Below are 24,053 nucleotides of genomic sequence, written 5' to 3' on the forward strand. Positions count from 1 at the left end.
TGCTGCCTGGTTTGGAGGATAGGTCTTATGAGGAAAGGTTGAGGGAGCTAGGGCTGTTCTCTCTGGAGCGGAGGAGGCTGAGGGGAGACTTAATAGAGGTTTATAAAATGATGAAGGAGATAGATAGAGTGAACGTTCAAAGACTATTTCCTCGGGTGGATGGAGCTATTACAAGGGGGCATAACTATAGGGTTCATGGTGGGAGATACAGGAAGGATATCAGAGGTAGGTTCTTTACGCAGAGAGTGGTTGGGGTGTGGAATGGACTGCTTGCAGTGATAGTGGAGTCAGACACTTTAGGAACATTTAAGCGGATATTGGATAGGCACATGGAGCACACCAGGATGATAGGGAGGGGATAGCTTGATCTTGGTTTCAGATAAAGCTCGGCACAACATCGTGGGCCGAAGGGCCTGTTCTGTGCTGTACTGTTCTATGTTCTATGTTCTATGAAAGGGAAGAAATGTATTTAAAGTGAGACTGAAGGTTGTTGAGTGTAGTTTTGAGATCTTGACAAAGACAGTGGCCAGAATTTTCCATCCATTAATGGGATTATCCAGTCCCGCCAATGGCAAACCCCTGTCACGGATTTCCCGGCTATAAGGGATGCATTCAACGGGAAACCCAGTTGACAACAGCGGGACCAGAAGATCCTGCCTACTGAAATGTAGACTCCTCATACATTGTTATGTTCAGGAGTAACAAACATTCTGTTCCAGAAGACCCATATCCTTTATACCCTCTGTGCCCTTTCCTCTTTAACCATCTTCTTTGACACTCTAAAGGTTTGTGCTTGCTTCTACTCATCAATAATTATCCCAGCAGCATACGTATATTTTCGAATATCCTCACAGCAGCCAATGAAGTAAAATAATTTAGCCATAGTCAATCACCACCTGATTCACCAACAGGTCTGTCCTCTCAGATAGTCAACCAAAAAAACAAATCTCCAAAAATTCAAGCAGCTTAGGTTGGAGCTCCTTAGACACAAAGCAGGATTCTCATCATCACAATGGAGCCTGCATGGTGCATTGTCTATGCCAGTGCAGCACTAAAAGATCCAGCAAGCAATTAAAGGGGAAAAAAAACCTTAAGGATGAGAACATCTTTTGCCCATTCACTGGCATTCAAAAAGCTGGAGTTTGGAGCTATCAGGGGAGATAGGATGCCAGTAGGCCTTTGGCCTTCACTTTGACTTTTACAATCATTTCATATGGTCTATTGCCACCTTCCACAAGGCAGTTTTAGGTAGCAGAGATTTGGGAAGCTTCTGCCTTCCCTAAGCCCTACCCACCTTCCCTGCACCACACACCCACACACAAACCCAATAAGGACATTATGATTCTTCCAATAAAGTTTAAGGGAAGGGAAATCCCAATCTATCATTGAGGCAGTGGTAGACCTGACTCAACATTTTCTGACATTCTCCTACTTTATCCCAACTGATATCAGGCAGGGTCTTGAAGAAGAAAGCATCTAATATGTCTAAAGGAATAGAGAAACAAAACTGAAAACTATGTTATTATATATGGCAGGACGACAGGGAAAAAAGGCATATTCCAGGGCTCTGAAAAGCAACTTTAAGGCCAACAACAATAAGTATTTATTAATAGTGTAATCGCCAACATGAAATGGTTTCCAAGAGAGATGGTTGAGACAAGGCTACTGGCCCTATTTAAGAAACAGCGAGATAATAAATAGAAAGATTTTAAATAAAAAGTTAGTATTGTAGAAATGCTAAGATAAAGGACCAAATTTAAATTATAATCTTTGTTATGTTCTATAAGACAATAGGTTTAAAAAATTAAAAGTACTGCTAAAAATACATCTGTCTTACCTTCAAAATGTGGAGACCTACATCTGCAAGATCGCTAGTCAGTTTTTGAAATTCTGATTTGGTTATGTCCATTGGTCTTTTCTGAAAAATTGAACTATTAGGTGGAGCCCAGTTACTTGGTATTTTCTTCAAATAATCCTCTTGCCCCTGAACTAAGAAATTGTTATGAAAATGTTGTGTTAGAATCCAGTACAGATCAATAAATGAAAGAAAAAGTCACTTGTTTAAAGAACCTTTAAACTTGTTTACTCATTTAAGATCTATTAACCTATTATTTCTGTTGGGTGATAAAGGAAAAAAACAATGGCTGAATTTCACAGGTGCTGGGTGGGTGCAGTAGGTGGGAGCTTAAGTGGATGTGAAACCCACTTCTGTCCAATGTTCCTAACAAATATAGAACATCACATTGGAAGACAAATTAAGACTCATCATTGTGGAACAGGCCTGTTGGTTGGGTCAGCACAGAGGGGAAGATGGGACGATGTTGGGCGCCCGGTCCAATGGCAGCACCCAGGACTTTGGTCACTTTAATTAAACTTCCAGTGGAAAAACAGATGGGTCCTACAACAAGGAAATAAATTTGGTGTTAATACTGCGATCCTGATTAAACTTTCACTGACTCAATGAGGCGAGTTTTCCCGTTCCACCCACCACGGGAATCGTAGTGGCCAAGGGACGAACCATGGAAAAGTCCGTTGATCTCGGGCGGGATTTTCCGGTGTCAGGGACAGTGAGGCCGGAAAATCCCGCCCAACGTATTTGTATATAGAAGCTCTGAAATATGCCTTGTAAACCTACAGGTCCTACCCAGCATCTGCCACCGAAGCAACTAAACTTAGTAGTTGGCAGTGAGGAAACTGTGGAAGGGGGGAGGGAGGAAAGAGTTGGAGAGGGAGGTTCCCTTCCTTTACTCATATCAATGAAAAAGGAAAACGTAATAAGCATTTCTTTATCACCTTTCATAACTTCAAGAAATTCCAGAGTACCTCACCGATTTTGAAGTGTGGTCACTGCAAGAATGTGGAAAATGAGCCAGCCAACCACTTTCCACACAGCAAGCTCCCATAGACAGCTTTGTTGGATCTTTTACATTCACCTGAGAGGGGAGATGTGGTTTCGGATTAACATCTCACCTAAAGACTGGCACTACAGACAGAGCAGCACTCTCTCAAGACTGCGCTGAGACTATAGGCCCACATGCTCAACTCTCTGGAGTGGGACTTGAACTCATAACCAACTGACCTCCAGAGGGTGGAATGATCCAATGTGTTAGACACCCATGTCATCAAAGAACAAAGAACAATACAGCACAGGAACAGGCCCTTCGGCCCTCCAAGCCCGCGCCGCTCCCCGGTCCAGGATTGAATCCTGAATCCAGGATCCCCGCCCAATTTTCCAGCCTATCTACATACCAATATCCTATCCACCGAGCTGTCCCTCACAGCTACGATGCTTTGTTCATTACAACCTATTAACTTACCCCCACCCCCCCATTCCAGACCATGTGATCTCCAGGGAGAGGCGAAAACCCAGAGTGAAAAACCCCAGGGCCAATATGGGGAAAAAAAAATCTGGGAAATTCCTCTCCGACCCCCTGAGGCGATCGAAACGAGTCCAGGAGATCACAATGGCCCCGATCGGAAAATGCTTCCCAACCCTAGTCATTTCCACTTCCACGAACACCATATGAATTCCCTGCCCCCGAGACAGGTTCCCAACTATCCGCAGTCTCACTCTGTACTGGCACCAGCAAGATGATTGTAGAATGAAGCCTTGAAACGAGAAACCAGGAACAATTAGCCCGCGCCGCTCCCTGGTCCAAACTAGACCACTCTTTTGTATCCCTCCATTCCCACTCCGTTCATATAGCTGTCTAGATAAGTCTTAAACGTTCCCAGTGTGTCCGCCTCCACCACCTTGCCCGGCAACACATTCCAGGCCCCCACGACCCTCTGTGTGAAATATGTCCTTCTGATATCTGTGTTAAACCTCCCCCCCTTCACCTTGAACCTATGACCCCTCGTGAACGTCACCACCGACCCGGGGAAAAGCTTCCCACCGTTCACCCTATCTATGCCTTTCATAATTTTATACACCTCTATTAAGTCTCCCCTCATCCTCCGTCTTTCCAAGGAGAACAATCCCAGTTTCCCCAATCTCTCCTCATAACCAAGCCCCTCCATACCAGGCAACATCCTGGTAAACCTCCTCTGTACTCTCTCCAAAGCCTCCACGTCCTTCTGGTAGTGTGGCGACCAGAACTGGACGCAGTATTCCAAATGCGGCCGAACCAACGTTCTATACATCTGCAACATCAGACCCCAACTTTTATACTCTATGCCCCGTCCTATAAAGGCAAGCATGCCATATGCCTTCTTCACCACCTTCTCCACCTGTGACGTCACCTTCAAAGATCTATGGACTTGCACACCCAGGTCCCTCTGCGTCTCTACACCCTTTATGGTTCTTCCATTTATCGTGTAGCTCCTCCCTACATTATTCCCACCAAAATGCATCAAGGGACATCTGATCTACTTGCTGCTGAAACAACTCCAGACTACCTGGCTGAGGTGGTGTAGCTAGGGCTAGCTGCTATGTTGGGGGCAGCAAAGCGAGGGAGGATGTGCTGGGGGCTGTTAACAAAGACAGCCTTTCCCCTTTTGTAGGGGAATCTGTTTGAAAAGCAGTTTTTAATCATTCCAGGGATCCTGTTCTACATCTACTACTGGGTCACTTGCACCAATGAAAAACCTGCAGTATCTGTACGCTTGTTATAATGAAGACCTGTGTCAATGGGGAGTCTGACGTTCAGAGAGCCTCCACCACCCGCTGAACCACCACCTCCTCCATATAATTACGATAGTAATATGCCAAATAGCCATGGATTTTCTAAGATAATATCTTTCCTAAATGTCACACTCTCCATGATGTTTACAAAAATAATTAGTTAGAACATTGTCACAGATTTGTAGGTGAACCAACTGAGAAAGTGAATGCAATTAAAAGGAAATCTGGCAAAACTCAGAAACCTGATGCAGCAAAATCACAAGTAGAATTAACGCGTTTGTGCTCTGGGGGCTTTATATCCCACCCTTGGGTAACAAATTAATAAATTTGCCTGCCCTTTTTGTCTGGGTGATGAGCACAAAATTATACAGGCAATGTTAAGTCTCAGTCAATTGGCTTTTCAATGGCCTTAATTGATCCTTTAACTGTCAGCAGGCGTTGCTCCGACTTCTGCGAATGCCCACCAACTTCAACATTGCATGGGTCTACAATGACGTCGGGACACACACCTGACGTCATCTGGTACAACTTTACGTGCATTGTGTTTGGGCATGTGCCCAGCGGAGCGCTCTACGTTTCTGGCCCAAGTGATCATTCAAAAAACATTCCCTGGATACAATTAATCTCAGAATAAAAAAGTCTACAAATTAAAATTTGATGTTGGACATGCAGAAAACTCTTTGGTATATAAAGGTTTAAACCAGATTACCTGTGTTTGCCTTATTCAGAAATTATTTGATTTTTTTTGTGATCATGAATGTTGAAACCCAATTTTTTTCAAGATGTCATGGATCAGCATCAGCTGAGGTAAAACTCACTGTCAAATGAGCTGCGTGATTTTCTATTTCACAGCAAAATTTCCTCAAATTAGTAAATAGGTAATGTTGGTATTAACCAATAATGTTGGTATCATGAGGTATCTGAACCACTGCTGTCTTTTCCTCTTCTATTGTGAAGCAAAGCTCAGCACAGGCTCTTTATTAGGGCATGATTCCAGCAATTGTTGGATTTATTATAAGCTTAGATAGATTAGATAATAGAAATGTGACCCAGTATAGATGAATTTTCAGAGAACGTTTAGTGAAGTGCCTCACAAGAGGAGTTAGTGATGTACTGAAGATAGACCTTAGGCTCATTGTCTGCTGGTGCTTCGTCCTGAGCCGTGGCTGTATTTTCCTTGGTGGTTTGCTATTGCCACCCACTTATTATGGGGCAGGGTAAGGAGGCAGGCATCAAGTCTGCCTCAAAAGGAACATGCAATTGGTGTTATTCTGAACCACGTGCTCACTGTCTAAGCTAACTGGTCCCTACTCATAAGAGATCTGTAGAATTCATGTTTATGGAATACCGGAAAATGTTGCAAGGATAGAAAGTTGGTTGATGTACAGAAAACAAAGTTAGAATCAATGAATACTGTTTTTCTGGAAAGGGTTGGAGATGTTGTACTCCATTGTACCCGTGTTGGTCCATTTCTGTTTCAGTATATAGAGTACATGTCGTAAGTAGTTTCATGCATTAATATAGCAAACAAATTCTTGAAATTTGGTGGCAAAATGGGGAGAGTTTGATGAATAGTGAAAGCAATTGGAAAATATTTCAGGAGGATATAGGCTTGCAGTGTGGTAACTGAATGGCAGATATGGAGGTACAGGAACAGCAATACCTGAAGATGTGTTTGTATAAATCATTAAAGATGGTGGGCGGGTTGGGAAAGTGGTTAATAAGGCAAAGTGATCCTGGACTTTATAGATAAGAACATAGAGTGCAAAAGCAAGGAAGTTGTGGTGAACTTTTATAAAACACTAATTGGCCTTAACTGAGGTATTATGTTCAATTCTGGGCACTGGATTTTGGGAAGGTGGTGAAGGTTTTGGAGAGGATGCAGAAAGGATTGATGAGACTAGTTATGGGGATGAGAGATTCCTGATTTCTGTTACATGGATCGATTGGCAAAACTGGGGCTGTTCTCTTTCTAAAAGAGAAGATCGAGAGAAAATTTGATAGAGGTATTCTTAATGCTCTGAGCAGGGAAGATAGGGAGACATGATTCCTATTGGAGGAAGGGTCAAGAACCAGAGGTTACCAAGTTAAAGCAAATGAACCAGACATGACATTGCATAGTTATCTGATGAGAAAAGGTGTTACACCCCAGGGTTCCCCTCCCCCAAATCTTTCAAATGCCAAATACCTAACTCCCATCCCACATCTCTGGGGTCTGCCAGCTTTACACCCGGGCAGACCCTTGGCTCACCTGCTGGGCTGGATACAGCGCAGCTCACCTCTTGATCGCCAGGGTGTAGTGTTGGCAGTGGCCACTGCTCCTGGTGGCACTGCCAGTACTGAGATGCTGCCTTTGATAGGCCAGCAGCTCTCTTAGCTGGGACTTCCAGTCTGTGTGGGGCGGAAATCCCATCTCCAGTCTCATATTGGTCAATCTGCTGTTAAATGGCTGTGGTGCAGTCATTCATTGCCTGGACAGGGGGAAGAGGGACCCCACTGTGTCCCATTAATTCCAGCCCTCTGAGTCTATATGTTAATGTTGACAAGTGTAATGTGGTACATTTTGGAGGAAAACAAATGAATTTGAGCACACATTCAGTGAAAAGATGATGAAAGGTATAGATAAGCAAACAAACCAACTAATAGGAGCATAGGAACAGGAGCAGGCCATTTAGCCCCTTGAACTTGTTGTATCATCCAGTGAGATCATGACTGATCTGCAGCTTAATTCTTTCACTCTATATTCCTTAATACTTTCGGATAGCAAATATCCATCAAACTCAGATTTAAAATTTACAATTGATCTCGCAGCAATTGCCATTTGCGGATCAGGATTACAAACCTCAATGTCCTTTGTGTAGAACTGTTTCCTAATTCTTCACCTGAACAGTCCAATTCTAATATTTAGACTCCATCCTTTAGTCTTAGACGCCCCAGCCAGCAGAAATATTTTCTCTATCTATCCTATCTATCAGGCTCCTATTTATTGACTACAGCTCAGCCTTTAATGCCATTATTCCCACGAAACATCTCCAAACTCCGTGGCCTGGGGCTCAGCTCAGTAAGGATAGGCAACAACACCTCCTCCACGATCATCCTCAACACCGGTGCCCCACAAGGCTGTGTCCCCAGCCCCTTACTATACTCCTTACACACCTATGACTGTGCGGCCAAATTCCCCTCCAATTCGATTATCGAGTTTGCTGATGATACCACCGTAGTGGGTCGGATCTCAAACAATGCTGAGACACAGTACAGGAAAGAGAGAGAATCTGGTGAACTGGTGTGACGACAATAATCTCTCCCTCAATGTCAACAAAACGAAGGAGATAGTCATCGACTTCAGGAGGCGTAGTGGAGGATATGCCCCATCTACATCAATGGGGATGAAGTAGAAATGAACGACAGCTTCAAGTTGTTAGGTGTCCAGATCACCAACAACCTGTCCTGGTCCCTCCATGCCGACGCTATAGTTAAGAAAAGCCACCAATACCTCTACTTCCTCAAAAACTAAGGAAATTTGGCATGTTCACTGCGGCTCTCACCAATTTTTACAGATGCATCATAGAAAGCATTCTTTCTGGTTGTATCACAGCTTGGCTCCTGCTCTGTCCAAGACCGCAAGAAACAACAAAAGGTCGTGAGTGAAGCCCAGTCCATCACGCAAACCAGCCTCCCATCCATTGACACTGTCTACACTTCTCGCTGCCTCGGAAAAGCAGCCAGCATAATCATGGATCCCACACACCCTGGACATACTCTCTTCCACCTTCTTCCATTGGGAAAAAGATACAAAAGTCTGAGGACACGTACCAACCGACTCAAGAACAGCTTCTTCCCTGCAGCCATCAGACTTTTGAATGGACCTACTTCACATTAAGTTGATCTTTCTCTACATCCTAGCTATGACTGTAACACTACATTCTGCACTCTCTCATTTCCTTCTCTATGAACGGTATGTTTTGTTTGTATAGCACGCAAGAAACAATACTTTTCACTGTATACTAATACATGTGAAAATAATAAATCAAATCAAATCAAAATCTGCTTAATATCTTGAACATTTCAATCAAATCAGTGCTTAACCTTCCAAATTCCAAAATTGAGATTGTTTACTAAACCTGCCTCATTGCATATTATCAGATCCAAAATAGCCTGCTTCCTGGTTGAATCCACAAGATATTGTTCTAGGAAACTGTCCCGAATGCACTCTTTGAATTCTTCCCCATGGCTACCTCTACTAATTTGATTTTCCCAATCCACATGAAGATTAAAGTTACCCATGATTAAAGTAGTGTCAAGACTTTGAAGTGGATGCAGAAGAGATTTACTTGAATGGCACCCCAGATGAATGTCTTCAGTAATGTGGAGAAGCTGATCATGTACTTTTAGGGAGGAGGAGATTTGGTAACATTGTTCAAAATCATGAGTGGCTCTGAAAGAGTAAATAGAGAAAAACATTCCAGGAGCAGAAGGGTTGGTAACCAGAGGACACAGATTGGCAAAAGAAAAAGAGACAACACCAAGAAAGCTTGTTGCTTACACGTTGGGCCCGATTTTACCATTTTCATTTTAAGTGCTGAATCTGGGCACAATTCAGACCCGACTTGGAAATCTGCTTTCAGGCACCCCCATTAGCACTTAGCCTGAATAAAAAATCGCGGGTCTGAATCACGCTGTGGGCGGGGCTTAGCACACCCGAAACGATCGGAGCTCTGAACTGCACATGCACAGTTAGGAAAGATTTTGAAAAAGCGCACCATGTCAGATCGCTCCCGGGCCACAAAAAGCGGAGAAAGTGGCCCGGAAGCGAAAAGTGGGAGCGATGGCCCCCACAGACTTCACTGTCCCCCTTATCCACCCACCCACCCCCCACTACCCAGACCAATCGCGATCCCCTGTCCCCTTCCCCCCACCGATCGCCCGCAGAGTGGCAGCAGACCCCCCCTGCTCCCCACGTCCCCCCCCACCAGAGATCCATCTGGCCTCGCCCCCCCCACCAGTGAGTGATCGGGCCTCACCCCCCCCACCAGAGATACATCTTACCCGCCTCCCTCCTGCCTCCCCCCCCAAACCAGAGAATGATCTGGCCTCACTCCCCTCCCCCCACCCCCTCCCTAGAGGTACATCTGTCCTGCCTCCCCCTCCCTCCCCCCCCAAACCAGACAACGATCTGCCCTCCTCCCCCCCCCCCACCCAACCAGGCAACCGATCTGAGTGAGAGAGAGCCATTGGAAGCGCTGAACTCACCTCTTCAGCAGTTGGAGCATCCTAAACAGATTTTTATTTAGCAGGTCCATTTCGGCGCGATTCCGGATCGGCGGTGGTAAAGGGGGAAATGCTGGTAAAGTTGGGCGGGCAGTTCATTAATTCAATTTAAATGCATGCAAATGCATTTAAATCACCGTTGCGCCTGTTTCAGGCGCGAATCGGATCGTGGCCATTCCAGGGCTTTGGTAAAGTGGCCACCTGCGCGGACGTGGGCGTGGATCGCGTTAATGGCCTCACGCCCGACTTTACCACATTTTCACGCCCGTTTGCAATGGTAAAATCGGGCCCATTGAGTGGTTGTGATCTGGAATGTGCTGTCTGAAAATTTCACGGGGAAAAAGCAGGGTAGTGAGATTAACTTGAAACTTCTACCAAAGAGCTGGTACTGCCAAAGCTGAACCATGTGACCTCCATCCAGGCTGTATCGTTCTAATTCTACCACTTTGTTACAAAGCCACGTACAATTATATCATCAAAAACAAACAAATGCAAATTAAGTCACTGGCATTCTAATGGTAAACTAAATAAACATATTAAACTAAGTTGTGGAACAAATCTTTACATTTTACTCACTGATTCTTTCAACTTTAAATTCTTCCCTGTGATCATCCAACGCCATAAATGTTTCCAAACATACTGCTTGCTGAGTGCCATTCACTTCAAAGCTCACAAGTGTTTTATTGTCCAGGACGGCCTTTTCTAAAGTGAGGTTTTGAGTGGGACCATAATGATGTCTCTCGCCCTCATGTATGTACACCCAATGTACAAGGGTTTGCAGAAGTTCAGCTTCTATCGCCCGCACCATTTTCTCCTGCAAATCACAAAGCAAGCTTTCTATATGAAGTGCTACCTCCAATATCTCAAAATGAGGTCCATTGAGTTCAATGAATGCCCCCATTTCATTCACTGTCGTGTGCATTGTTATTTGGTTCTTTTCCTGAAGGGCCTTTAAGGCTTCATTTTCAGCTACTGTAAAGTAATTGATGCTTTTATTTTCGATGATGAGGTATTCTTGAGGTGTCAAAATGAAATCAGTGATCCAAAACTGAGCACATTCCAGAAAGGAATAATCTTTACCACAAACTTTGATGAGTACTTCAGTTCTTTCCTCCTCTTCAAGATTGAAAGTAGTTGGTTCTATATTGACAATAGAAAACAACATTTTAAAAAATAGGATTTTTTTATGACTTGGAACGCTTGAATTGGAGATTTTCTATTTTATGTACTATTTGTGCACACATTTCATATTTATTGCTTTAGTTGGATAAATTTTCAAAATCCACATAATATTGGTGAAATAATTGCTAACTGTTCTGCTAGACGACGCTGGACTAGTCAGTATTTTATTCATCAATGGTCTACTTACAGCAAACAGACTCCCATAATCAGAGCAAAACTACCTAGGTTGAAGCTCCCTGAATATATTTTTCGGTCTTTTGTACTCCTATTTTATTCTGAATACTTCAGCTTCTTAATTCCAGGTTACTCTCTCGTTGGTGTGTTTTATATCCTTATTACCTCATTAGTCTCGGGCCCATTTATCTCGATACATTTTGGTAACACGCTCAATCTAAGTAGAAATCTTCACTTTAAAATTTGCTCTGGCTATATCTATCTCACACCTCCCCAGGAACTTTCTCATGCCTTGAAAAAGCACTGAGCATGTTTCAGACTAACTATCAAATGACTGCTCTAGTGATCTGGGAAGTGTAGTCAGTGTCAACGGATAGGAGGCTGGTTTGCACGATGGATTAGGCTACATTCACGACCTTTTGTAATTTCTTGCGGTCTTGGGCAGAGCAGGAACTCTTTGGAGTTCGGGTGGAGGCCACCAGCGACCCTGGGAAACTACAGCAGACCTCTTCAAAGAAGTCCATGTTCCAGCCTCAGAGTGTCCCTGGAGGTCCCTCTCCTTCATTCTGGAAGTCTACCTTCTTCAGGAGATGTATCTTCTTTCTTCTGGAGTTCCATCTTCTTTCTTCATCAGTGGGTCAGTGATATTGTGCACCTTTTAAATATGGCACCCAGATATGACAGCGGGTCACATACCATCAGGCCCCTGCCATGATGGAAGATGACGCAAAACCCCCAGATGCACAATTAACTATGTTGGGGACAGAAGATATGACCTAGTTTCGCATTAGCCTCCACAGATGGAAACACTCCTGTCCCTACCCCTGCCACAGGGCTTAGTCTTGGATAGAAAAATTCAGCCCACCGTGTTCAGGGCAGGTCACTAATGTTGATGTTAATGAATCTTCAGCAGTTGTTTGTGAAAGCTGCAATTGTAGGCTAATGATTGTTTTTTTTTGTAGCACATGAATAGTTGTTTGTAAGGATAAATATGGATTGTTTCAAAGCTATCACATGACATAAACTGGGTGAGGGTTATAGAGCAATTATTCTAAGGTTTTGCATTATAAATAATGATAATGGATAGTTTAAACATTTCACATCTTTATAATCAATTCCTATCATAGAGTTATTGAAATAATTTGCCATTAAACATTAACTTTGAAGTAGGCAAGTACAGTTATGAGCATTAAGGGCTTTAAAGAATAGTTACGAGAGTCCTTTCTCAGCATGGTGGTATGGGAAAGTAACAATCACACACTTAATGATCTTAACAAAAGTGTGATAAGAAACACAGACTTGAGCTGTCCTCCCAATGAGATAACAGGAACAGCTACAACATGTATAATTCTGCTCATTTAGCGAAATATGGTCATTAAAAGATATAAATATGTTACATGACCTTCGTATTAGGGAGATATCCTGATTGTATCTCCCAAGAAAGTTTGTGAATCAAAGTCAATTACTGCAATTTACAGACATGAGTCCATTACCTCAATCTATTGCTGCAACACTATCATCTATTCTTATTTACGTTGCAAACTTACCACATAAAGATGAGTTCCTACTTCTTTGTGAAGCTAATTGTTTTACTCGAGATAATTCCTGCAGAAATGCCTGTATGTAAACATACAGATACATTGTCACTGTTCCCAAATTAGTTTGTCCGCATATTACATTTGTCCTTCATGACAATCTTATTTTTGGTAAAGTTTTTGATACATGGGGTATTGATATATGTTCAAATTACATGCATTTTAATTGAATTAAAAACATAAACTAAAAATTTTGAACACAATATGATTCAGAAAATTAGAAGTTCACATCATAAATCATGAAAAGAAGAAATGTCAAGTGGAATAGCAACACAATGAGGAATGACTCCAAAATCTATAGCACATGACGATTTTGGCTTGGGTCACTGTCTGTGTGGAGTTTGCACGTTCTCCCCATGTCTGCGTGGGTTTCCTCCGGGTGCTCCGGTTTCCTCCCACAGTCTGAAAGACGTGCTGGTTAGGTGCATTGACCCGAACAGGCGCGGAGTGTGGCAACTAGGGGAATTTCACAGTAACTTCATTGTAGTGTTAATGTAAGCCTTACTTGTGACTAATAAATAAACCTTAAAAACTTTTACTTTGAACATGTGTTTTTTTTAGGTACAAGTGTATTCCTTAAGGTTTTGGTTAAAAATTACCTGTAAATTATAATTATTAGAATTTAATCACCTTTTTCTCTGTAGTCGTTTAATTTGGAAAAAGGTGGAAAGGTCCATTGAGCAGTTGAGCTTATGTGTAGTTTTAAACTATATGACAGAATATTTTTGCCAATTTGCAATTTGTTGAATTAAAAAATAGTAGACCATTCAACACATGAACCCCGCCCCATCATTCAGTTAGGCCTATTCGTCAACAGTTATTAAGACTGAGCTGATGTTAAATGCTAGGGTATTCCAAATCCAGAAGGGAAACTTGGAATGCCGGTTCCTAACTGTATTTTTTGCTATTTGAAATAATGTGAGGAAAGATGTGAAGACTAGTCTTGTTGGATTAATTAAACAAAATTAATGCTTATTAAACAGCAAAACACATAACTAGAATGGCAACTAAAAACACATAGCTAACGACAATAATGGTGGCACACGATATTGTTAAATTGATCCAATTCCAAACCCCTCTATATTCCTATACCCAGAGCCAAACCTCCTGAAACTTCCACAGATTTTAAAACCAGAAGAAAAATCCATCAATCATTACCACATTCAGTACCTATATTTCAGCCGCAATTCTCCCATCTCGCTGCACTGATTTTTAGTGCAGCAGGCTGGGAGATTTAGGCAGCACCTGATCCATGGGATCTGAGCTGGGCATCCGGACCCGAGCATGTCTCTCAGCGCTGGATTTACAGCGCCATCAGCTCTGCGTTGAAAATCGGCACACAGCTGCCTAATATATTCAGCAACTCATCTGAATCTAATTTGAATGTTATTAGTGGGCATCTCAAGGCCCGCTAGCATCTCCCCCCGGTTGGAGTGGTTTACTCCAGCGGGGTTTACAGCAGCTCCCCACTTTCCAACCCCGCTGGAGTGAAAGGGGGCAATCGAGGCCATCCAGAGGGTTGGGTGCCAGGGGTGCCCCCTGGTAATTGGCTCCTCGGCAGTTCCAGCCCAAGGGGCAAAGTGCCAATGCCAAGGGGGAACTTTGGCACTGCTCATTGGGTATGGGCCAGTGCCAAAGGGGCGGGGTCTGATGGTGACGGGGTCTAATGGTGCAGCAGGGCATGATGGGGAGATCGGTGGGGCTGGGGGGTCCTACTGCCACTCTGCAGTTCATGGCTCCAGTCTGAGCTGCAGGCTGTTTGGCAAGTTTAGCCCTGCACATTGCTTCTAGTGGGTAGAAATGGTCTAGCCCATATTTTCAACAATTGAGTGCATAAGATTGGACCTGAAAACTCGCCCAAAAAACGGATCAGGAACTCTTCTGTTTTCACGCCAGCTGCACACTTAGAAAAAATCTAGTAAAATTCTGCCCATTGTAAGGTCTCTGGTTTTCATCGTTTAACTCCACGGTACAAAGGAGGAGAGCAGGAGAATGGAAGCCTTCATGGAGGCTCAGGACCAACAAGGGTGAGGAGAGTTATAGAATGGGGTTGGGGAAATGGAGGATTGGAAGTGGGATCCAAGGAGGACAAAGAGGAGTGAATTGGGAAGGGCCTGTCATCTGGGGTGTGGTGGGGAGTAGCAGGTGGGGACAGTCAGCCAAAGTAAGGGAATGAGTGTTCTAAAGGACATGATCAATCTGTAAGCATGACCCCAAGCTTTCGCTGAACATAAGCTCAAAGAAGAGCATCTCAACTTTTGATTATGCACTTTACAGCCTTCTGGACTCAATATTGAATTCAACAATTTCAGACCATGAACTCTCTCCCTCCGTTTGATTCATTTTTTTTGTCAAGTGCCAGTTTGATTCTTCTTTTCATATTTGTTCTTTCAGAAAGAGTTGTTCAGTATTCTGCCATTCACACTCACTTTTGACAAATACTCTGTTTCTTTACTCCAACCATTACCACTCCCTTTGCCCTTTGTTCCATGACAACCTTTTCATTTAATCTCACCCACTCTATCCCAGTTCTTCCCTTTATATCATCCTCCTTCTCCCTCACTTTCAATAAGAAGCCTCATAACACCAGGTTAAAGCCCAACAGGTTTATTTGCTAGCACGAGCTTTTGGAGCGCTGCTCCTTTAGGTGACCTGATGAAGGAGCAGTGCTCCGAAAGCTCATGCTACCAAATAAACCTGTTGGACGTTAACCTGGCATTGTGAGACTTCTTACTGTGCCCACCCCAGTCCAACGTTGGCATCTCCACATCTCATTTTCAATGGCATAAACCATGACATCTCTGCATTCCTTCAGTTCTGCAGAAGGATTGCTTGTGACTAAAACACTGCTTCCCTCTCCACAGGTACTGCCAGACCTGCTGAGTATTTCCAACACTTTCTATTCTTATTAATGGAACACTAGCCTTTGTATCCAGAAGATATATACTACACGGCGGTAGAAGTAATACTTCAGCCAAACAAAGCCCCGGTTGGAATGCATCGAGATTAGTTTACCAGAATAATACCTGGATTCCAAGAGTTACATTCCAAAAACTAGGCCTGGAACTTAAAAGATTAAAGACTGATTTGAGCTATGTATTCAGGATATGAAAGGGCATAGTCAGGGTTATCTGGGAAAAGCTATTTCCACAATAGCTGGAGAGTCTAGGACTTGCGGCTTAGACTAAAACGTAGAGCCGGATCTTTCTGGGGCGAAATTAGGAAACAATGTGTGGGATTTTCCGGCCGTTCTTGCCAGCGGATTCTCTGCTCCCGCCACAGTGAATGGAGAATTTGGCTGAGCGCCAAATTCTCCGTCCTCACTGGCAGTGGCAGTGGATTGTGAACGGCTGGAAGCTCCAGTCAATTCTTCACACAAAGCATAGGTAGAAGTTTGGACTTTTCTGCCCCAAACAACCACTGATGCTAGGTCAATTGCCAACTCTAAGGGCTCGATTTTACCATCAAGTTGCGCCCGTTCTTGGGTGCGAAAACTTGGTAAAGTCGGGCCTGAGGTGAGTAGCATGATCCACGCCTGCCTTCGCGCCTGTTCCCCCTTTACCAATGGCTGAAAATTGACTTAATGGGCTGCATGGCCAAATTTACCGGCACTTCCCCCTTTACCACCGCGTTCGCCGTCCAGATTCGGCGCAAAATAGATATGGTTCGCAAAGGTCCGATTCGGGCGCTCTAGCTTCTGAGGAGATAAGTTCAGAGCTTCCGGCGGCTCTCTGACTCAGATCGGTGGTGGGGAGGGAGGCAGGTCAGATGGCTCTGGCGGAGGGGGAGGGAGGTGTGTCAGATGGCTCTCTGGTGAGGGGGGGTGGGGGGCAGGGGCAGGGGCAGGGGCAGTGGGGGTCCGCTCTCACTCTGCATGCGATCGGTGGGGGGGAAGGGGGGGCCCGCTGCCAATCTGCGTGTCATCGGTGGGGGGGAAGGGCTGTCCGCTGCCATTCTGCGTGTGATTGGTGGGAGGAAGGGGGGCAGGGGGCCGTGATCGGACTTGGTAACTGGGGGGGATGGGGGGATAAGGGGTCAGTTATGTTGTAGGGGTGGAGCAATTTCTGTGGGGGCCAGGGGGAGGCATTATTCAGCCCGGGAGCGATGCGGCAGGGGAACGTTTTTCTATTGTTTACTGCATATGTGCAGTTGAAGGCTCCGATCGGAGCTGCAGTGTTTCGGGCGCATTAAGCCCTGCCCACAGGCTTGTGCAGCGCGATTCAGAATCGCTGATTTTTTTTTCAGGCGGTATGCGTATGGGGGCGCCGGAGAACGGGTCTAAAAGTCGGATCTGAAACACTCCCAGATTCAAGTCCGCCCAGCACTTAGAATCAAAATGGTAAAATCGGGCCCTGAATGTGAGACTGATAGATTTTATGGGATTTGTTATCTACAATTATGTCGCAGATCAGCCATGATTTCACCAAACAGCGTAACAGAGTTGTGGGGCTAAATTGTCTACTTCTGTTACTATGTTCCTATGAGCAATAAAAGCTGAATCTGGGACCCCTATGTAACTGATTAGGGTGAGGTAGGTGGTGGCCATGTCTCCACAGGCAGCTCACCCAGGAGAAACAAATTCTTTGTTGCTGGAAGCAACGTGTGGGCAAGTTCTAGTGGTTGTTAGTTGTGGGAGATAGGGGTTACTCGCGGTATTCACCAGGTCTTTGGAATCGATGGAACACTCCTGTTCCTCTTGACTCCACTAAACAAAAATCTTGGGCGGTCAGCTGCAAGGGCCACTTTAGTATACTGAGCAAGGCAGAGACAGCTTCCACTTCACCCTCTGGGAACAAATATTAAACAGGAATTCCACATCCTTAGTAGGAGGACCAGCACATGGGCAGATTGGATGTAGACCACACAACTAACAAACCAGTAAAAACAGACACAATACATAAATATCAACCCAACTGGTTTAGACATAAACTGCACCATTTCAGACCAGCTGCAAAATATATTGTGCATTTCATCATATTGTATTTTGTACTGAATAAAGATTATATGACAAACTGTTAGCAGAAATTTAAAAAATAAACTATTTAAAATGTAGATTGCTACATTACCTCATACATTATTGTTTCTACTGGATTAAGCACAAAGTGAACAGTGGTAAATCTGAAGTTTTCATTGCATTCAATATAATTGATTAATTGTTCAATGAATAGTCTTGCCAGCTTGTTTGGACTCAGTTCATGTGTTGAATGAGTGGTTACAGGAATAGAAATCGAACGAATGTCATCTTCTTTCACAAGTTCCAAAAATCTGGCAACAATCTTCTTTAGGAGCTTTTAAACAAAATAAAGAACATGTATCCCAACCAAGATATGCTAAAAATAACTTCACGGATTTATTTTAAAATATATATAATGTATTTAAAATGGTCCTTACCTTTTCTTTACCAAAGTTTACAGGAGGATAATATGCTACGTGATACACATATTCACAGCTCAAATTAAATCCTGATGTTTTTAATACATCTCCATAAGCTAGTAGCTCTGTCTTTTTAATTCTGTGAAGCTCCTTTTGAAGCTCTGGACCAGCCATTTCCGCAATTGCTCGAGAAACTGTGTCCGAATTCAGATTTAGATCCCGATATATTGTATTCACAATCACATCCGTCTGTGTTAAGACAAAAAAGGTCCAAACAATAATTTTATAGGACATTCATTTAAGTCAGAGTAAATTTGAGTAGACATTCATGAATACTAACATTTTACCAACAGTACCTGACACAAAAATTAAAATTCAACTGTAAAATTAATGACCTAGAAATTCAATCACACCTTGATACGGTTGCACAATATCAGTGGGCACTGGGCCCACCAGTTGTAATTTGCAAGAGTTACTATTTCTCCAGCAGCTTCATGTTGATCTAAACTGCATTCCCAACAATAGGGTATGTTGTATGGATTTACACAGTTGTGAGCTGAATTTAACTTGATCACCTTAATATTATCTGAAATCCTCCTTAGACCAAATAGGCAGTGCAGTGGCATTGCAGTATTGTCACTGGACTACTAATTCGGAGACCCAGGGTGCTGTTCTGGGGATGCAGGTTCGAATCCCACCATAGCAGATGGTGAAACTTGAATCCAATAAAAAATTGGAATTACAAGTCTACTGATGACCATTGTCTATTGTTATAAAAACCCATCTGATTCACTGATGTCCTTTAGGGGAGGAAATCTGCTCTACATGTGATTCCAGGTCCATAGCAATGTGGTTGACACTTACCTCCACTCAGTTTGAGGGCAGCTAGGGGTGGGCAAAAATGGCCAGCGATGCTCCCATCCCATGAAAGAATTTTTAAAATCATAAAATTTAATTCAATAGAAACAGAATTCAATTTACACTGTCAGAATAAACCAATGCTGCATGAATAGTATATGGCAAAAAGGAATTTTTTAAATAAAGGAAATTAAGCTATACGTACGTTCTGCTCTTCAATATTTTCTCTCCTGATTTCTATATGAAGATTCCGAAACGTACATATATCGCGATTCCGATTGGGCGAGAAATCTATACTTAGCAAATTCTTCTGGTCAGTTTCACCAAAGATATTCTTACAAGCGGTTTCTAAGGCTGCAGTTGTCGGCTCGCTGAAGTCTACTAAATGGATCTCTTTTAAAGGATCTTTTGGCATCCATATCCCATGAAAGGTATTAACTGTGCTCACTATCATTTCCACACACCTTTGTAATGGGTAACCATTTTCCAAACCTAGAGCTGGTAGTGCAATTGAGGTCATTTCTAACTCATTTGCCAACACAAGGCTATTTCTGATGGCGTAACTCAGTAAACGATCATTTTCCAAACTTGAATTTGTATTCCAAATAGGTCCTACTGCATGAATGACCATTTTGCATGGGAGCTTTCCTGCCCCGGTGAATACCGCAGACCCAATTGGCACTGCCCCATGTTGTTGTACAATATTGTCACTTTCAATCACAAATTCTTGCCCAGCTGTTCTTGCCAAATCACGAGCAAGTCCACTGTCATGCTTCAAATATTCATTGGCAGAGTTCACGACAACATCTACATGATGTTTTGTCAGATCATTTAAGCATGTGAAAACACGAAGCCCTCCATGTAGGATCTTCAGGTACCTTACTCCAGTAGGAAAGGAGGTTATTGGAGAGATTGCCCTGCCAGCTGCAGGGAAATTCTCAGCAAAAGCATCTACCGTAGAAACTGATTGTTTAGTTTCATTCGTACAGAGTGTAGCAGTGCAGTTAAACTTCCCAAGAATTATTTTAAGTAGCAACGTATTTTTATTCTGAAGAAACCGACCAACATCATTTTGAACTGGAATCTCAATACACATTTCACTCTGGCTCAAGCCTTCACTTCCATGTTTCATATGCTTTCCATCTATTTGGAACAGAACAAATAAAAAGAATCTTTGGAGAGTTACATCATGATAAAAAGAGGGGAGCTATGACATTTTTTTGCTTCCACAAGACCATTTTGCGACGTGGAATCAAGTTTCTCATTCCTTTACTTTTAACTTTATCTTAAACCATTCTATGTTGCATCCAACATCACTACAAGGTGCCAAAAGACCAGGCACCCTTGTCTCAATTATTTTTAAACATTTGAAGTCCAAATCAGGCCAACAGATATTAATATAGTCTGCCTTAAATTTAAGCAAAAAAGGAAGGCAGAAATGTATAATTTTATCAACTATATTCATAGAATCCCTACAGTGCAGGAGGAAGCCATTCAGCCCATCAAGCCGGCACAGACAACAATTCCACCCAGGCCCCATCCCCATAACTCATGTATTTACCCAGCTAATCCCCCTGACACTAAGGGCCAATTCAGCATGGCCAATCAACCTCATCCGCACATCTTTGGACTGTGGGAGAAAACCAGAGCACCTGGAGGAAACCCATACAGACATGGGGAGAATGTGTAAACTCCACACAGACAGTCATCCGAGACCAGAATTGAACCCAGGTCCCTGGTGCTGTGATGCAGCAGTACTAACCCCTGTGCCACCGTGCCATCCATATTGTTATGATACGGATGTGGTAATTGCCACGCAAACCAAATCCCAAAGGGAAACTTGGCAAGCTTAGCACAACTTCTTTATTTTTGTATTTTCACCATGAGAAGATATGCACATTGAAGTCAGAAGCCACAAATTCCAATAATTTGTTTAGGGATCTTAAATATTACCTGAAAACATTTACAATTGAAAGAAAAAAAACTTAAACATACAAAATTACATTTACACAGTTAGAAGTAGACTTGCAGAATTAACCCGGAAAGATTTCCTACTTGTTTATTCTTACAAATAAACATCCCTTTAGACATAGACATAGAAACCCTACAGTGTAGAAAGAGGCCATTCGGCCCATCGAGTCTACACCGACCACAATCCCACCCAGGCCCTACCCCCATATCCCTACATATTTACCCGCTAATCCCTCTAACCTACCCATCTCAAGACACTAAGGGGCAATTTTAGCATGGCAATCAACCTAACCCGCACATCTTTGGACTGTGGGAGGAAACCGGAGCACCCGGAGGAAACCCACGCAGACACGAGGAAAATGTGCAAACTCCACACAGACAGTGACCCGAGCCGGGAATCGAACCCAGGTCCCTGGAGCTGTGAAGCAGCAGTGCTAACCACTGTGCTACCGTGCCGCCCCTTTAGGCAACAATCCCTTGTAGATATTTAATCTATAACATCCTGTAATGCTACCACAAGGCAATCTCATTGTTGCTGTAGGAAAGGGATACCACAGGGTTTCTCTCTCTCTCTCTGTCACTCCCACTCTTTTGTGGAAATTTAAGAAACTTTGGAAAACAGACTTTTTTGGGATTGGTTGACGGTTGCTTCCCTTTGCCTCTTCACAGCCTTTTCCCAGCACAGAGCTGCACTCCAGGAGGTCTCACGTAGCCACTCCTCAACATAGTTCTCACGTCTCTCCTTAAGTAATTTTTAAAATCCTTTATCTTTATTCCATTGTCCTTATCCTTCTTTGAAACTCACCTCTCCCAGGATATGAAAATATTATATTTTCTACCTATTGCCTGCAGTTTCAGGTCCAATAATATATAATAGTCTTGCCTTATTTATTTATGATCTTCTCCAAGTTGTAAACCCCTTTCTACTTCCTTTTGAAATTTAACAACTGACCACAACATGCCTCGTTTTACTCCGAATGCATTGGCATTCTGATGTGTATAAAATTCAGCTTGGCCATAATTGTTTCATGTGCCTGCCTTCCACACTTAGACTTCTCTGATGTCCTCAACCATGTAGGCACTGAGTCCCCAGCTTACTTAAATTATGTTCACACACAAACACACACACAGACACAAGCCTACCTCCACAGAATAATGCACTAAATCCAAAAATCTTTTTAAAAACTTATTTCTTCACAATATCCAATCATTGCACAATCCATTTAATTCATGAGAGAGACTTTTTTGCTCAGATTCTTGGAAGCATCTTTCTTTTCTTATTACAAAACGCTGGGGTATCTGTTTATTAAACCATATAAACAAATAAAATAAAGCAGAACTAGTAACACACACTTTTTCAACCTCTTGTTCTTGTATAGATTTCAGACTGTGTGGATTAATATGCAACATTTACACTTTACTTCCTTGCATCACACATGGTCATAGAAAATGTTGGGCAAGAAAAAATTAGCTGGTTAATTGAGCCTGGCCCAACTAGACATGATACTTTCTGCACCAGATCAGAAGATTCCCTACTCCGTAGCTACCATGTAGGAAAAGGTAAAAATTAGAAAGATTATAACATAAAGTCAATTAGGGGAAAACAAATCTGGAAAATATGATCCAAATTTGCCCAGAAAGCCACTTTCACAATGATTCATATTCAATTGTTCGTATGCCTTGTATGATTCAGTTTCTACCTCAGCCAAGCACTGGTCCAGTTCTCTCTTAAAGGGGCAAAGTCAATCAGCATTTGACCAAGGGTCATCTGGACTCGAAATCTCAGCTCTTTTCTCCCCCTGCAGATGCTGCCAGACCTGCTGAGATCTTCCAGCATTTTCTCTTTTGGTTTCAGATTCCAGCATCCACAGTAATTTGCTTTTATCCAGCATCCACCACATGTCTATTAAAGGTTGGGTGAGGAAAGACCATTTATCATTTATCCTATTCCTTCCCTGTGTAAATTATGCACATAACTCAGTCACTGCCAACCTGTTAATAAAACTGATTTGTCAATTTGTACCTGTTCTAGTAACTTAATAGTTTTATAGACCTCAGTCAAATCTCCCCCTACTCTACACATCTGGAAAATATATTGGCTCAGTTATTTAAGCCTACCTGGGTAGCTTAATTCCTTTAAAATGGGAATCACTCTTACTATCTGCTTCTGGATATTTTCCAAAGGTTTTATATAATCTACCATGTGAGGAGATCAGAACTGGACACAGTGTTATAAATAAGCCATAAACACATGTTCTTAGACAAAATGGAATGTTTAGTTCAAAATGTATAATCCTGTGAATACAGTGTAATATTCTATTCGTTTTTACTTTAATACCCCCAGGGTCTATTTCACTCGTGATGTTGAGATGTCGGTGTTGGACTGGGGTGGGCACAGTAAGAAGTCTCACAACACCAGATTAAAGTCTAACAGGTTTATTTGGAATCCCGAGCTTTCGGAGCGCTGCTCCTTTTCATCACTCACCTGATGAAGGAGCAGCATCAGTAGCATTAGTAGCAGCATACGTGGCATTAGTCCTGTCCACATGCATAATGAGGCATTTACCAAAGTGAAATATTTCAGAAATGCTGATCCATTCTCCTAACATATCAAGACCTGTTTACAATGGTTTAGTTTCTACCTCAGTCCTAACATTTACACAAATTTTTGCATCTTCTGCAAACTTGTAGGTCATTCACCAACACCTTCGACAAGGTAGTTAGAATTATAGAATCATCAATATTTACAACACAGATGGCCATTTGGCTCATCGTGCCTGTGCCAGACTAGAAAGGGCTTTGAGGCCAAATCCAACATGCCAATTCCCTGTCCATATTTTATCCATAAAACTATTAAATTACTAGAATAAGGCATTCAGCGCATATCCAAATGTTTTCTAAATGTCATGAGAGTTTTTGCATCTGCAACCCTTTCAGACAGAGTTCCAGATGATTATGCTGGGACAAGAGAAGGAATTGTTGCAGATCCACTAGCTGTGTTGGGAGAT

General features: G+C 42.8%; 1 protein-coding gene across 1 annotated transcript in view; it reads right to left on the reverse strand.

Moving 5' to 3' along the window:
* parp9 (poly(ADP-ribose) polymerase family member 9) overlaps positions 1–24,053 on the reverse strand; it is a 39,739-nt gene that overhangs the window by 8,651 nt on the left and 7,035 nt on the right. The window contains exons 5-11 of the mRNA XM_078229309.1: positions 23,531–23,662; positions 19,280–20,217; positions 18,235–18,465; positions 17,910–18,131; positions 12,796–12,865; positions 10,469–11,032; positions 1,433–1,485 (exon numbers count right to left, since the gene is read on the reverse strand). Coding sequence (XP_078085435.1) covers positions 1,433–1,485; positions 10,469–11,032; positions 12,796–12,865; positions 17,910–18,131; positions 18,235–18,465; positions 19,280–20,217; positions 23,531–23,662 — 2,210 coding nt within the window. The remainder of the gene's footprint in view (positions 1–1,432; positions 1,486–10,468; positions 11,033–12,795; positions 12,866–17,909; positions 18,132–18,234; positions 18,466–19,279; positions 20,218–23,530; positions 23,663–24,053) is intronic.

This window comes from Mustelus asterias, chromosome 14 (assembly GCF_964213995.1).
Source record: "Mustelus asterias chromosome 14, sMusAst1.hap1.1, whole genome shotgun sequence".
Classification (NCBI taxonomy): Eukaryota; Metazoa; Chordata; class Chondrichthyes; order Carcharhiniformes; family Triakidae; genus Mustelus; species Mustelus asterias.